At 33.1% G+C, this 15,142-nt stretch overlaps 1 protein-coding gene across 2 annotated transcripts in view; it reads left to right on the top strand.

The window, feature by feature from the left end:
- The window catches only part of ERBB4 (erb-b2 receptor tyrosine kinase 4), a 1,149,217-nt gene that overhangs the window by 757,145 nt on the left and 376,930 nt on the right, over positions 1 to 15,142 (top strand). For both annotated transcript variants that reach the window (XM_007187864.2, XM_007187863.2), the window contains exon 4: positions 12,382 to 12,516. In XM_007187864.2, coding sequence (XP_007187926.2) covers positions 12,382 to 12,516 — 135 coding nt within the window. The remainder of the gene's footprint in view (positions 1 to 12,381; positions 12,517 to 15,142) is intronic.

The raw sequence follows: 15,142 nt of genomic DNA, 5'->3' as shown, positions 1-15,142 counted from the left end.
TATTTTTTCTTCAAATATTTTAAATATATAGCTTTAACTCTTAAAATCTCTGAGCAAATATAACATTTGATTATATCTTTTCTTCATTCAAGAGTAAAGAACTTTCTTGCCCTATATCAACTAGCAGTCTTATTACAGCAATACTTGTTACACAGCTAGTTTTTAATACACAATTTATTGGTTATTTTTTTTAAAACTTTAATAAATTTAAACAAAAGTTTGGAGCAATCCCACCTCCCTGACCAACCCAGAGCTACACAGATATGTTTAATAGTGCTCTGTGTTTCCTAATGAATCCATTCTGCTTCAGCAAAAATGCCAGACTCTTGAAATGGAAGAGGACAGCTCAGTTTACTTGTCCCTGCCCTTTGGATTTTACCCTGATTTCTATGAAGCACAGTGGTGGTAGCAGCCGGGGTGAAGGTCACCTGGAAATTACCAGCAGAGACTTTGTGACCTGTGAACTATGTACCAACCTGAACTGAACAGAAGGAAATCTAACAGTTCTAAGCACTGTCATGGAATATAGTTACAGAGATGACAAGAAATGACTCAAAGGATTAACCCAACTAGATATTCAGGATTACTCATTATGGGGGAAATAGTGAGTTACAGAATTTATGATCTTGTCCTCAGGAACAGTTTATCTTATGAAATACAGATAACCCCAATTTTTATTAGTCAACTTTGGAAGTACATTTAAAAATATTTTAGCTAAATATATCTAGCTCTAAAATTATTATGCCAAGCACCAAACTTAACTTATGAAAATTTTGTATGATTCTCAGAAGTTTTTATTTGGTCTTCTTTCCTCCCAAAAGATCCAATACTTTATTCAATGTGCACATATGTTTAAATACTTTGAACAAAGGAGGCTCCTGAACTACATTTAAAACATATTTTGAAATAGCTACCATTTTGTGAGGACCTAGTATGTACCAGGTGCTTTATATACATAATTGTCGTTCTCAGTGTAAACCAACAAATTAAATATTATTATTCCTATTTTCTAGATAATAGAATAGAAACTTAAACTAACTTGCCTGAAATCACACAGGTAAAAGTAGCAAAGATATGCTTAAAAAATATGAACTAATCTACAAATTGTGTCATATTCATATATATGAATAGTACACAATAAAAATGAACAAATTACTAACATAGGCAACAGCATAAATAAATGTCAAAAATACTATTTTATGTAAAAGAAGGCAAGAGAAAAGAATACATACTGTGTTATTGATTTATATAAACTTACATACTGGCAAAACTAATCTGTGGTGATAGAATAGTGGATTTGGGAACACATTATTAGGAAGGAGCAAGGAGGAATTTCTGGAGTAATAGAGATATTCTGTGTCTTTGTCTGTGTGGTGGCTGCGTGGAGACAGATGCACAAATGCCATATACATGTATATTTAAAAAACATAGAGTTTAAGGTTTGTGCATTTTCCTGCACGTAAGGTATACTAATTTAAAACTTTATACAAACCAATCTAACTCCAAAGCTATTTCTCTTTCTATTTTGCCATGATATCTGATATTTCAGGTTTTGAAATCTGTGCTTTACAAAATGATGGCTACTCCTATTCAATCATTCTTTTTCTAATTGTATCCAGATTAAAACTCTACTCAAAAGAAGTCAATGTAGACCTACTTGTGGGTTTTATAAATGTTCTAGAATCTGCTTCTTTGCACTCTTATTTTATGACTTCTTTATTTTGTAAAATTTGGTCTTTATTTATTATCTTCAGCATTACTTTAACATTATAGACATTTTAGCAGACACACCCAGGCCCCCAAACCATGTATTTGTTATTTTTAAATAGCCTCTTAAAAATCTTGATGCTTAAAATCGTATTATAATCATTTTACAAGATTAAATCATTCTGCTTTCTCTTGCTTTATTTTTTATTTGCAAGTCTTAGCTTGCCAGCAACAAACACATACAGCAATATTATTTGTTACTGTCATCAAGAGAAATCATACTTTTCTGAAATACTCTAAAGAAGTAGTGAAGAAATCACACATTGTGAGAAGAGTTATTAAAACTATATAAACTAATATCATAGGTGAGATATTTGAAAGTGACCTTGTAGTGTATCCCAGGCTTATTGTATTAAAGCCTTAAGCAAAAGGGACAAATCATTTCTGGGCACTAATATGACTTTCCCCCTTATTCGTAATGAAAACATTGAACTCTATGGATTTGTTCTACTGAAGCAATTACATTTTCTGGAAAGTTGGAGCAGTTATTTAAAGAGGATTGTTGTCTGTAATGAAGGCTTTCTGGTGGATACGGGAATAAAATATTTGATCTTTATGTAAAGGAGTGTTCTATTTTAATAACAGGAAAATAGTGAATTTTTCTTTCTTTTTTATATAATTTTGATTGTTTTCATCTCTTTTATCAGAGAGATATTCACTTAATGTGAATTTTTTCATCCAACTTCCAGAAGCCATTCTTTGCTCTTTATTTTTATTTTTATTTTTTTATTTTTTTATTTTTTTATTTTTTTTTATTTTTAAACATCTTTATTGAAGTATAATTGCCTTACAATAGTGTGTTAGCTTCTGCTTTATAACAAAGTGAATCAGTTATACATATACAATATGTTCCCATTTCTCTTCCCTCTTGCATCTCCCTCCCTCCCACCCTCCCCATCCCACCCCTCTAGGTGGTCACAAAGCACCGAGCTGATCTCCCTGTGCTGTGCGGCTGCTTCCCACTAGTTATCTATTTTACATTTGGTAGTGTATATATGTCCATGACACTCTCTTACCCTGTCACATCTCACCCCACCCCCTCCCCATATCCTCAAGTCCATTCTCTAGTAGGTCTGTGTCGTTATTCCCGTCTTGCCACTAGGTTCTTCATGGCCTTTTTTTTTTTTTTTTTTCCCTTAGATTCCGTATATATGTGTTAGCATACTGTATTTGTTTTTCTCTTTCTGACTTACTTCACTCTGTATGACAGACTCTAACTCCATCCACCTCATTACAAATACCTCCATTTCATTTCTTTTTATGGCTGAGTAATATTCCATTGTATATATGTGCCACATCTTCTTTATCCATTCATCTGTCGATGGACACTTAGGTTGCTTCCATGTCCTGGCTATTGTAAATAGAGCTGCAATGAACATTTTGGTACATGACTCTTTTTGACCTATGGTTTTCTCAGGGTATATGCCCAGTAGTGGGATTGCTGGGTCGTATGGTAGTTCTATTTGTAGTTTTTTAAGGAACCTCCATACTGTTCTCCATAGTGGCTGTATCAATTTACATTCCCACCAACAGTGCAAGAGTGTTCCCTTTCCTCCGCACCCTCTCCAGCATTTATTGTTTCTAGATTTTTTGATGATGGCCATTCTGACCGGTGTGAGATGATATCTCATTTCTTTATTTTTATAATTATTGATATAGTTTTAATGTATTTTTCTAATATATTGTAAAATATCATTTTCAAAACATTGAGTCAGATCCCCCCCCAAAATTAAAAAGTTAGGAGGGTAACATCTGGTACACTAATTACTAAATTGTTTCCTAATAACCTCAAATAGAGATCAGGTTTACCTCAGTGCTTTGTGAATGTTTCACACATAGGAAGATCCATTTTCAAGTAAATGGAAATAAACCTCTTGACTTAAAAAATTACACTTCAAAAATAGTATGCAAGAGACTAAACTTTATTAATCATTGGGGAGGTACAAATTAAAATGATACCACCTAACACTAACCAGAATGGCTACAAAGAAATAGATAGAAAAAAACAGGGGTTGACAAGGTTAAGAAGCAAGTAGATTTCTCATACCCTATGGTTGGGAATATAAATTGGCAAAAAGCACTTCAGAAAACTGTCACTGTGGTCCAGCAATTTCACTTCTACTTATGTCTACAACATAAATGGGCACATGTGGTCACTAAAGGCATATTCTAGGATGTTCCTAGCAGCACTATTTGTAATAGCCCAAATGGAAATTACCCAAATGCCCATCAATGTAGAATAGACAAAACATGCAATACCCTACAGCAATGAAAATGAACAATATGGGTGAATTTCACAAATGTAGTGTTGAGCAAAAGGGAGTCAGACAAGAAGAATGCAGACATTATTATCCCATTTATGTATAAAGTACAAAACTATGTGAAAGCAATCTTGCTCAAAGCCAGGATAAAGGTTTCAATAGAGAGTGAAATATGAGGAAGGCTTCTGTTGTGCTGGAGTGTTCTATGTCTTGATCGAGTGCCGAGTACATAAGTGTGTTCAGTTTGTAAAAACACATTGCATATGATATATGCACATCTATGTATGTATATTGTCCTTCAGTACAAATTTAGGAAAAAATCTTTACGCCTGTTCAATTCACAAGATTTATGTTTTATAAGTATATAGAAGATGCCAAGAGATTTCTTTTGAGTCAGTGTGGCAAAGACTGCTTGTTGTCTCCCACTTCCATTACATCTGTCTAAGTTTTAAATAGTATGTAAAGTTTAGCTAGACATATAACACTCAGTACAAAGACTGTGTTTCGCTGCCTTTCGTGCCCAGCTGTGGCTCCTTGACTGAATTCAGACCAATGAGACATAAGTATTGTATAATTGTCTTGTGGCTGTTTGCAGGGACCCTCTTTAAGAGACAACATAATCAGTGAACGGCTATTTGAGTAATTACTAAATATAAAGTGTAATAGAATCAACAACTGTGTGACAGATCCTATGATTACAATATTCCCATTATAGAGTTGAACAAACTGAGTCTCATAAATGTATACAAGGTCACACATCTAGCAAGTGAAAAACTAGATTTTGAACTTAGTTTTACCCAGTTAACTACATTTAATTGCTTTCATACTCAAAGCCCTAATAGAGAAATATTAATCTATCTCTCTACTCACCCACCTACCTATAGTATAGCTATCTACCTCTCTATCTTTCTTTCTATCTTTCTATCTACCTAGCTATAATATACAATATATTATGACTTTAATACGTAAGATGGATTCGTGGAGATGGTAGGTTAGAGGCAAAACGTTGAATCTGGTATGAGATAATAGAACCTAAATTAAGAAGGAGCAGGAAATATAAAAAAGAATGGGATAAATTAAAATAAACATTGTGAGGATTTTATTTAGGGTGTCATGATTGACTAAATATTGAGCTGGAAGTATTAATTACAAATCTCAAGTTTTGAGTCTAATTGACTTTTACAGCATGTTATTTTGTAATGGAAATAAGGAAATACAGGGGGAGTACAAGTCTGGGAGAAATTATTAGAAGAAAAATATCAAACATGTTGACACACACATAGTATTATATAATGAGGTAAGAGAACAATTTGAGAAGGAAATTCTGTATTTGTAATTTAAAGCCAGTTACAAGACAAAATTTATTTTTAAATTTTTCCAGATAATATGAATGTTTAAGTGGATTACTACTTTCCTAATGGATAGAAAGAATTTATACATTAAGATCGCACATATTGTATTCAATATTTTATGTAGTTTATAATGTAAACATCATCTAGTGCATAAGGAGAAGATATCACTATGATGTTATTAATTAAGCAACTAAGAACTTTTTACAAATGTTAGTCATGTTCTGAAGATGTCAGTATCATTATAATCATCAAAACCATTTGAATTTCTACTATGTGCTTGACACTTTCTTTGCTACCAGGGCCCCAGAAAGATGTATGTCATGGTTCTTATCCTCTAGAGACCTACATTATGATAGGGGAGACAATATACAAAAGAATAAAGAAGATAAGGTGGCATTTGTTCTGTTAGATGAATGGTTTAGATAATCACTGTCATAAAAGTTAGAGGCAATTCACCTCTGAAAATTAGATGGTCATAGTAGACTTCTCAGCAGAGCTAGGACTCAAGCTACAACATATCGAAAGCTGAGAATTGTTTTGGATCCTGAAGTATTAGTACATTGGAACATTATGGAGAGAATTACTAAGCTCCTTCAGTTGAAATCAAGATATTTTTGCCACTATTTTCTATCTTAAGCTAACTTTCAGTCAATGAATCTAATAATTTCTTCTTGAAATTGCCTTGCTCTGTTTAAAAAACTGTCCACTGTTATTTCCTAACATTTGGTATCCAGTATCCGCATCCATGAGCTTTTGACTCTGATCATCGAGCTGAAATACAGAAGGTTACATCACTCATTTACATTATCACCCTCTCCCCACTCCCAATACAAATGTGACATTTCAATTTTGCACACTTCAACTCTCCTTAAATCATCTGTATAAAAACTTCAAAGCTTGATTGATGATGAATGAGCCATTGTCTCCTCAAGCACCCGGTTCTCATTAGCCTTTAGAGTCTCAGCTTATTAATAATGAACCTTGAGGGCTGACCCAGTGGGGTAGCAGCAATTCATTGTGCTCCCAGCTGAAAGGTCTGGGTTTGGGAAAGATACAGGAATCTCTGGCCCAAGTCCATTCCAGAGATGATGTATTAAGTATCACAGGTGGAATATGTGAGCTATATTACTTTTGTATCATTATCTGCCAACAGACTTTCGTGGCTTAAGGTGATGACAGTGAGAAAGATACATTGCTTTATGTCTGAGAAAATCCAGTAACTGCTTCCTGTAGCTTCATCTTGAAAATGGGCTTTTGCCACTTTGGACTTTGACTTCTTGATTGTGACCTTTGGCTTGGATAAGCAATAGAATTCTGATGTATGCATTATTCAGACGTTCCCAATTAGACAAGTGCAATATTTCTAATCTTTATTTACTTTTATTATCATTTTAATTCTAAGGTTGACCTGTAAATGCACCCATGCAAAACAAGACATTTAAATACGCAGTCAGGGATTGAGGTTAGGTATTTCATCCTTGCTTATTAGATATTTCTTATATCATTGTGCTTGTTAGCTTTGTGAGTAGAGGTAAAATGTTTACTATTGTTACTGATCACGTAGACTAAAGTGAAATATGGCTAACTGCATTTAAAATTATAATCTTTGTTTTGTAAAAAGAGAAAGACATCCAGTCTTATTTACGATTTGTGCTTGGGGGTCAAAGCAATTTTGTTGACTCCTTAAACCTAGTAAGAAGGTCATATTAATCTGTATTTCCAGCAGGGATGCTACATCACAATCAGGCTATTTCTTACAAGGCAGGGGCAAAAACCAGCCAAGATTCAGTATTTTATCACATTTTCTTTTGCAAGAATATATTTGCAAAATGTCAATGATTCTCTTAATGGTAACTCATCCCCCAAATTCACTATAATAACTAGCATTTGAAAAGAAATGAAAAGCACAAAGTAACTATTTAAATAACACAAACATTTCCGTCTTCATTAGACTCATGCAAATGAGAATTGAGGGAAGAAATGGTTAAATGTACAAACCTCGTGGATTGGAACGCTGAGACACAAGTAATTTACACCTTCTTTAAAATGTCATATTGACACTTTACAGCTTTCTAAAAAGTAATTTAAGGAACAATATGAGGTAGATTTATGGTTCAATATAAAAACATGCATTTAGACTTTTGTATAGCACATGCTAGGTAATTTGTACAGGTTTGGGGGAATTTTATCTGTCTGGGATAGCTCATAATCATCATTATTCACCTGATAAATGATAACTGAATTTGGTACACAAAATAGGTTTAGGGATACCAATGAATATATCTAAGTGTACCTTATAAATATTAAATGTACTGCCTGTAGTAATTTTGCACATTATCAATTATCAGCATTTTATGTAATAAAAGCTATTTCTCTTTCAACTTATAAAAACTCTAACCTCAAAATTATATATGTATTTCATTTTTTTATACTCCAGATATTATATTTTCTTTTATGAAGCAAACATTTATTGTGTATCTGGCTTGTGCCTTGCATGATAGACACTGGGGATACAGTTTTGAACAAAACAGAAATGACCCCTGGCTTAATGAAATGTAGGACCAATAAAAATCAACTGTAGAGTGTTTATGGAAAAAAGATAACTTTCATTCTTACTTTGATTTTGTCAGAATATAATTTAAAATTAGGAACTATAACAGAAGTTAATTGATCAGTGTTGGTGACAAATATCAGGGTACATTTTTTTTCAGTTCAATTTAACAAATATTCATTGACTAAATATTGCTCCAAGTTTGATGCTATAGATACAGCTCTGAAAAATAGCCCTTGCCTTCGTGGAGTTTAGTCTAATTACTTCAGTTACAAATCATGTGCTATATATGTTAAATTTAACACATTGGAGAGTAGTGTGGATTACAGTTTACTTACTCTGAATACAAAAAAAAAGTCATGCTTTTTTTTTTTTTCCTTTTTTTACTTGACTTGCATGTATTAATCTAGTAGGAAGTGTTTGAGACACAAACATATTTAAGTGTTTAGTGGAGTGTTTTAAGAAATGAAATTATACTTTTTTTCATAGAAAGTTGTATTTAATATATCTTATTATATATATATATATATTTTTTTTTTATTTATGGCTGTGTTGGGTCTTCGTTTCTGTGTGAGGGCTTTCTCCAGTTGCGGCAAGTGGGGGCCATTCTTCATCGCGGTGCGCGGGCCTCTCACTATCGCGGCCTCTCTTGTTGCGGAGCACAGGCTCCAGACGCGCAGGCTCAGTAATTGTGGCTCACGGGCCCAGTCGCTCCGCGGCATGTGGGATCTTCCCAGACCAGGGCTCGAACCCGTGTCCCCCGCATTGGCAGGCAGACTCTCAACCACTGCGCCACCAGGGAAGCCCTATCTTATTATATTTAATGGTGGCATTTTTAAAGGAGACAGAGTTTTGTGAACTTGCTGGAAATATTTTTATATAATATGATAAGAAAATTCATAACAGATTTTTTTCTACCAATTGTTTCAGTGACCAAGAATCTATTTGTGTCTCTCCTTATTTACTGTGATATATTTCCTACAGGGAAAGTGAAATTCAATGTAATGAGATTACCTTGGACTTCTTAGTTATTCAACATTTTTTGAGTCCTTCCACACTTCCAGGCATCTTTGTTTGAATATCAGTGAAGTCTGGGTCTCATTTGCCTATCTTCCTTAGAAATTGTCTTTTTGTCACGGTCTTAAAATATAATTATTAATCACTTTATTTCATGCTAATGGGATAGAAACTCTTGGTGTAACAAAGGTGGAACCTTCTAGTAAATCTTTAATAAAACTGATAGAAACTAATCTGTTAGCAAAGGTAGATTTAAAGTACAGCCAGACACTTTTCTGGTATCGTCCTGGCTAAATATCTTACCAAGCTTTTCTCTTTCCAATCTTTGTCCCTTTTTCTAATCTAAACATATAATTTTAAAAAAGCCTTTATAGTCAGTGAAGGCAGACACATTAGCTATCCCTTTTGTCCAGCAAATAATCTGTGTCTCTTAACAACTTTCTTGCAGGTCAATACCTTTCCTTAGAATTTGCTTAGTCCAGCAATAAATCTAACTAAATATTTCCCCACAGAAGCATATTAAATTAATATTTTAACACTGTATAAACTTATAAAATAATGTAAACCATATAAATGAATAAGTGCAATTTTGACATTATTTTCTGACACATGTTTAAGTAATCAAGTTGATCAAAAGAAAATGTAAGATGAAAAGTACATAAAAACGTCTATAAATATCAATAAAATATACACTTTCTGATTGTGAGGTTATGACATTCAACAACAGATTATGGTCCAAACCAAACATAACGGAAAAAAAGACTGTTTTCAGGGAAAATGTACATATACATTATTAAATGCTAAAACTTTATAAATCCTCCCGATCCAGAATTGCTAGCAGATGCTGGGTTTTGAATTCAGAATGATAAAAGTCTCATCCAGATTGATCCTGATTGTAGTCTTAATTTAAAATTTTAACATGTAAGATTATACTTGAATTATTATTGCCTCTTTTCTAAATCATTTTCCAAGTATAAGCCAAGCTCTTGAACAGAGTATTTCTAAGAAAAAAATGTCAACATTGGTAACAGATTAATTTTTATCGAAGAACAGGATTTGATGAGATTATTATTCAGTATAATATAATCTGATTCTATTTGAATATTTTTAGATAGGAAGTTGTAGATGGATAGTGTGATCCGTCAGTATGAACTATTTGAATTAAAATGTAACTCTTGAAAAATATACTCTTTCTACAATGTTTGAGCTATTACCTTTTCTCTTCACATTTTTTTTTTAAGTGGAACTTTTCCAAATGTAGACTGAAAAATAACCTTCATTTCCTGGATAGCAGTCAAAATCTCCTTTCTTTGTCACCTAATGAAGAATTATTCCTAGAGCAGAAGAGCATCATCTAATGTCTCATGAGAAAGCTATTAGTATGAGATCGTCACATTTCTTAGAGACTTAATGCCAAACATTAGTGTAGAAATCCATTTTCACCATCTTTATTACATCTTACATCTCCCCTCTGCTTTGATGAAGGTTGTATTGTTAGGTCATGAAAAGGAAAGAACTGGGTTTTAGAAGTAGAAAGATGATCTAATTTCTTTTTGTTTCTTTTTTTTTTTTTTCCCCTCACTTGAGGAAATGGGTCCAATAGTCAGTGAAAGGATTAATGATGGAAATGGGATTGATATTAAATGTGGAAACCCTTGAAATGTCAAAATTAATCTGAAGGATTTTATATATGCAAAGTAGTAAGGCATTTTATATGTGACCACCAATCTTACTTCCACAAATACCTTTTTTTTATGGTATTTTCCGTTCATTCTTCTATGCCCCTTTTTGGTTTAAGGGGACTCTCAAAGGTTTAGCTTGGGATACTGCACAGGAGAGATGATTTTCTTAAGGCCAGCACAAGAGATGGAGTTAGTTGCCTTCCCAATATCATGGGCCTCTTCTTCCTCACTAACACCCCTGCACATTTGGCTTTTGTTTGAATAACAATATGTTCACCTAAATACTTGCTTACTCAGCCTCTCTTGCAGTAGGAATGGCCATGAGATATTGTTCTGGCCATTGTAATGCAGACATAATCCTTGGGGAAAACATCTCTTTCCAAATAGAAAGTTGAAACTTCACCAGGAGGAAGTCTCCTGCTTGCTCTTCTGTCTTTACCTTGCCTTGAATTCAAACAAACACCTTTAGATGCAGCAGCCATCTTATGCCTTGAATGAATAAAGCCAACATACATAGCAGGTTGTGGGTACTGCAGGACAGCTAAACTAATATCCACACTGCCTCCGATAGGTTTCTTATTATGTGAGAAAAATCATCCCTTATCTATATAAATTACTGTTAATTGGACTTTTGTTATTTGTATCTGGATGCTTTATGGACTGATATATGATTTCTCTTAACTTGTTCTTGTATTGGACAAGAAGAAAAAATGTGGTAGATATTGGGTAGGAAGATACTATGTGTATTTCTCACCAATTTCTTAAAATGATAAGAATAGTATTTTCAGAGGGAATATCTACCTTTTTTTCTGGATAACCTAAAGCTATCTGAGTGAGAATCTATGTATATGATCAGCCATTGTTCAGAGAGGACAAGTTAGTTGATTAAGGCTAGAGTTGTGAAATAGAGAATCAAGTAAAACTTGGCTTGGATGCACATAATCCCACAATCTTGCCCTTATTCCAATGAACCAGAGCATTTTTATGATATCTTGCTTTGTGTTGTTCTTAACGAATAATTGGCAATTCTGTTGACTACATTTGAGATGAACACAGAACACTTTTGTGATTGAAGCATTAATTTTGGCTTCCACTTTGCACTAATTACTTACCTAACTGATTCCTGTCAATGTCACATTGACTGAAACAATATTTTTAAGGGAAATTTGACAATTTGTAGCAAAAGTCTTAAAAATATTCACAATCTGTCTTAAAAATATTCACAATCTGTGAATGTTATTTATAGAAAAAAATTTAAAGAACTAATCAGAGATAAACAAGTTAAATTACCAATAAGAAGGGATTGGTTAAATAAGTACTGTTTAAGTTATACCCTGACATATTATATGCTCCTTGGAAATAACATAGAATAATATTTAATTACCATTGAATACTCACAATTTAGTATTAACAAAACTAGCAGGTTATGAATATTATATGCAATATTATTCCAATTTTAGAGGAAATAAAAAAAGACTGATAACATCTGTACCAAAAAGTGAAGAGTGTTTCTCTCTGAGTGCTTGAATTATGAGTGGTTGTTTTTCTTTGTATTGTACAAGGTTTTCAAATTTCTTCAACCTGTATGGCTCAGGAAAAAGATATTTTTAAAGATATCTTGGCTATTAACAAAGTAACTGTAATTTAACACTGAAAATAGCTTAACAGTAAATCATTTTTATTGACTACCTTTTATTATCAAAAAGTTTGACAACAAATCTATGTTTGTTTGTTTGTTTGTTTTAATACAGAAATCCTAAATGGTGGAGTCTATGTAGACCAGAACAAGTTTCTTTGTTATACAGACACAATTCATTGGCAAGATATTGTTCGGAATCCATGGCCTTCCAACCTGACCCTGGTGTCAACAAATGGTAGCTCAGGATGTGAGTAGCATTATCCTTTTTAATGTCTCAAAAGATTCTTCTACCTCTTGTTTTCACAAGAATGGCTTATGTTTATCATGTCATTAATAGTATTTTGAATTTTTACTGCATCCATTGAAATGTTTAGTTATGTATGACAGGACATTCTTTTTGCTTCTAATTAACTCTCTTTTTAGAATGATACTCCCCCTTTACAAATTCTCATTTTCTTAACCTGATCCCTTTTGATAAATCTAAATTATTTTACCATATTTCTAATGTTTAAGCATGTGGCCCATTGTCCATAAACTTAAGGCGGGTGTGTAACTGCTACTTCAACTCTTTGTGACTCATACACCACTGAGAAAAAGGTAGTAGAACAAAAATGTACTTTCCTAGTCACTGAAATTTTTAGATAAGAAATAAAAACCAGTGAAAATTTTAGAATTCCTAAGCCTTCATTTACCCCTAAAACCTTCATGGTAATACCTTATGACAATTCTAAACACTATAAATAGAATGGAGAAATATATATTTCATACAGAAGAAATATATATTACATTCTGGTTTTAGTCATTAGCCTAATAAACTATCCAATTTCCCATTCTTAAAGTGTATAGTATTTCTACAACAGAGGATTTATTAGATTCAAAGTGTTTAATATGATTAAATGATAAGCAAGTAATATTTGAGCTCTCGTTAAAGCCTTTGGAAATTATTCTGCTGGGAATCTGTTTCACTTTCATAAAGCAGGCTATGTTGTCCCCACATTTATTATTACTGACATATGTATGAGAACAGAATCTTTATCAAGAATTACCCTGGGTTTTATATTTCTCATCTATTATTATATGTTTCCCATCTGAAATCATAACTATCTTCACACAGTTCAATGATTATTTGCAATAGTGCTGATTGTGTTATAGCACTTTTGTAGAAAATCAAATTCCAAGGGACAATTATTAAACTTCTTGATGGTCCTAATAACAGAGAAATATGAATATACTTGACCAAACTGACAGCTGTGTTTCTAATAAGTGGCTAAAACTTTCTTTAAAAAGTAAAGTAACATAATTTGCTTGTCACCTTTAAGCAGAAATTTGTATGAGATATCATCTTTGTTCAACAGTGTTCAAGTTGCATACCTTGTAAAATTACATGTGAATGAAAAATTGAATCTGTCCACACTAACAAAGCAAATGACGTGCTTCAGAAATGGCTTCCATTTTTCAGTCTGCCCATACCGTAGTACATTTTATATGAAGGGGGAAAATCATAATGTTTGGATAAGAGGAAAGGCCTACTGACTTTCAGATTATTAGTTATTAGCCTATAATGCATGAATGAGATCAGGCAAGAATAAAGCCCAAGACAGAAGCCAAAGGGAATGTGTCCACCAGCCTTACAGGATGTAGAGCAGGAAAGGTGTGAGGGATTTACTGCACTTTCACAGATGGTATCTCTTTGTGTTATTCTTTTGAGGGCAAATTTGGATGTTTGTGGCTATAATTAGGCACCAGTAGCTGTATTTTTTTTGCGTGCAAATAATTGCAGGTACAAAAACTATAAATGCAGAGTAGAATCATAACAAATGATTCTTTACAGATTAACCACCAATTGCTTGTTGAAGTTTTATTCTTTACCTATGAGTTCTATTTGCTGACACATTATATACAGTGCATGATACCATATCTGATAATAATAAATTGGCTGGCCTTGAATATTGGTTTTCCATGGCTTTATCCTGAGTCAGTTTCTTCATTTACCTTCTCCGCATGGGTGATTACTGGCAGTTCCCATGGTTTAAATTCAGCTTCCCCACTAAGTTCCAGAACTACCCACCACCAACCAATCAAATCACCCAAGTTAAGACGTTGGTAGGCATCACTGAGTTCACCTTATCTTTGGTTCTTGACATTTATTTAATTGCTAAATCATGCTGAATTTGCCTATTTCTTCATTGTACGTACTTTTTAATACCATTGCTCTAGTACAAGACTTCATCTGTTGCCTGAAGTCTTGGAACAATCTCTGAATTCTTAATATTTTTTGAGGCCATGACCCTTGTAGCAGTCTGGTGAACCCATAGCCCCCTTCTCATAATATTTAAAATAAATAAATAGGCTCAAAATAAATATTTTATATCATAAATTAATATGTATAAAATCAATAAATTTATAAAATAAATTATAAAGGATTACAACAAAATAAATTATATTGAAATACACCTATCAGCATACTTTATGTGATATAGTAATATACTTCTTTATTATTATATTACATAAAGTATTCTAACAGTGGGATTAATATGTAGTACAGTTTGAAATAGTAATTGGCATAAATATTATTTTAAAAAGGGAAATCACTTTAACAAATGGTGTTGGGAAAACTGGATAGCCACAGACACAAACATGAAGTTAGATTTTTATCTTATGCTATATATAAAATTAACTCAACATGGTTTAAAGACCTAAATGTAAGACCCAAAACTAATGTAACATTTCCACCATCAAGTTCAAGAACCTCATAAATTCTATCCACAGCCCCTCTAGGGGCCCAAGAACCCTTGGTTAAGAGCCCCTGTGTTTAACTACTCTCCTTGCCTTCAGTCCTGACAACTCCACCTGACAAAATGCCAGCAAGAGCT

The sequence above is a fragment of the Balaenoptera acutorostrata genome, chromosome 8, assembly GCF_949987535.1.
Source record: "Balaenoptera acutorostrata chromosome 8, mBalAcu1.1, whole genome shotgun sequence".
Classification (NCBI taxonomy): domain Eukaryota; kingdom Metazoa; phylum Chordata; class Mammalia; order Artiodactyla; family Balaenopteridae; genus Balaenoptera; species Balaenoptera acutorostrata.
This window is presented reverse-complemented; position numbering and strand designations above follow the sequence as displayed.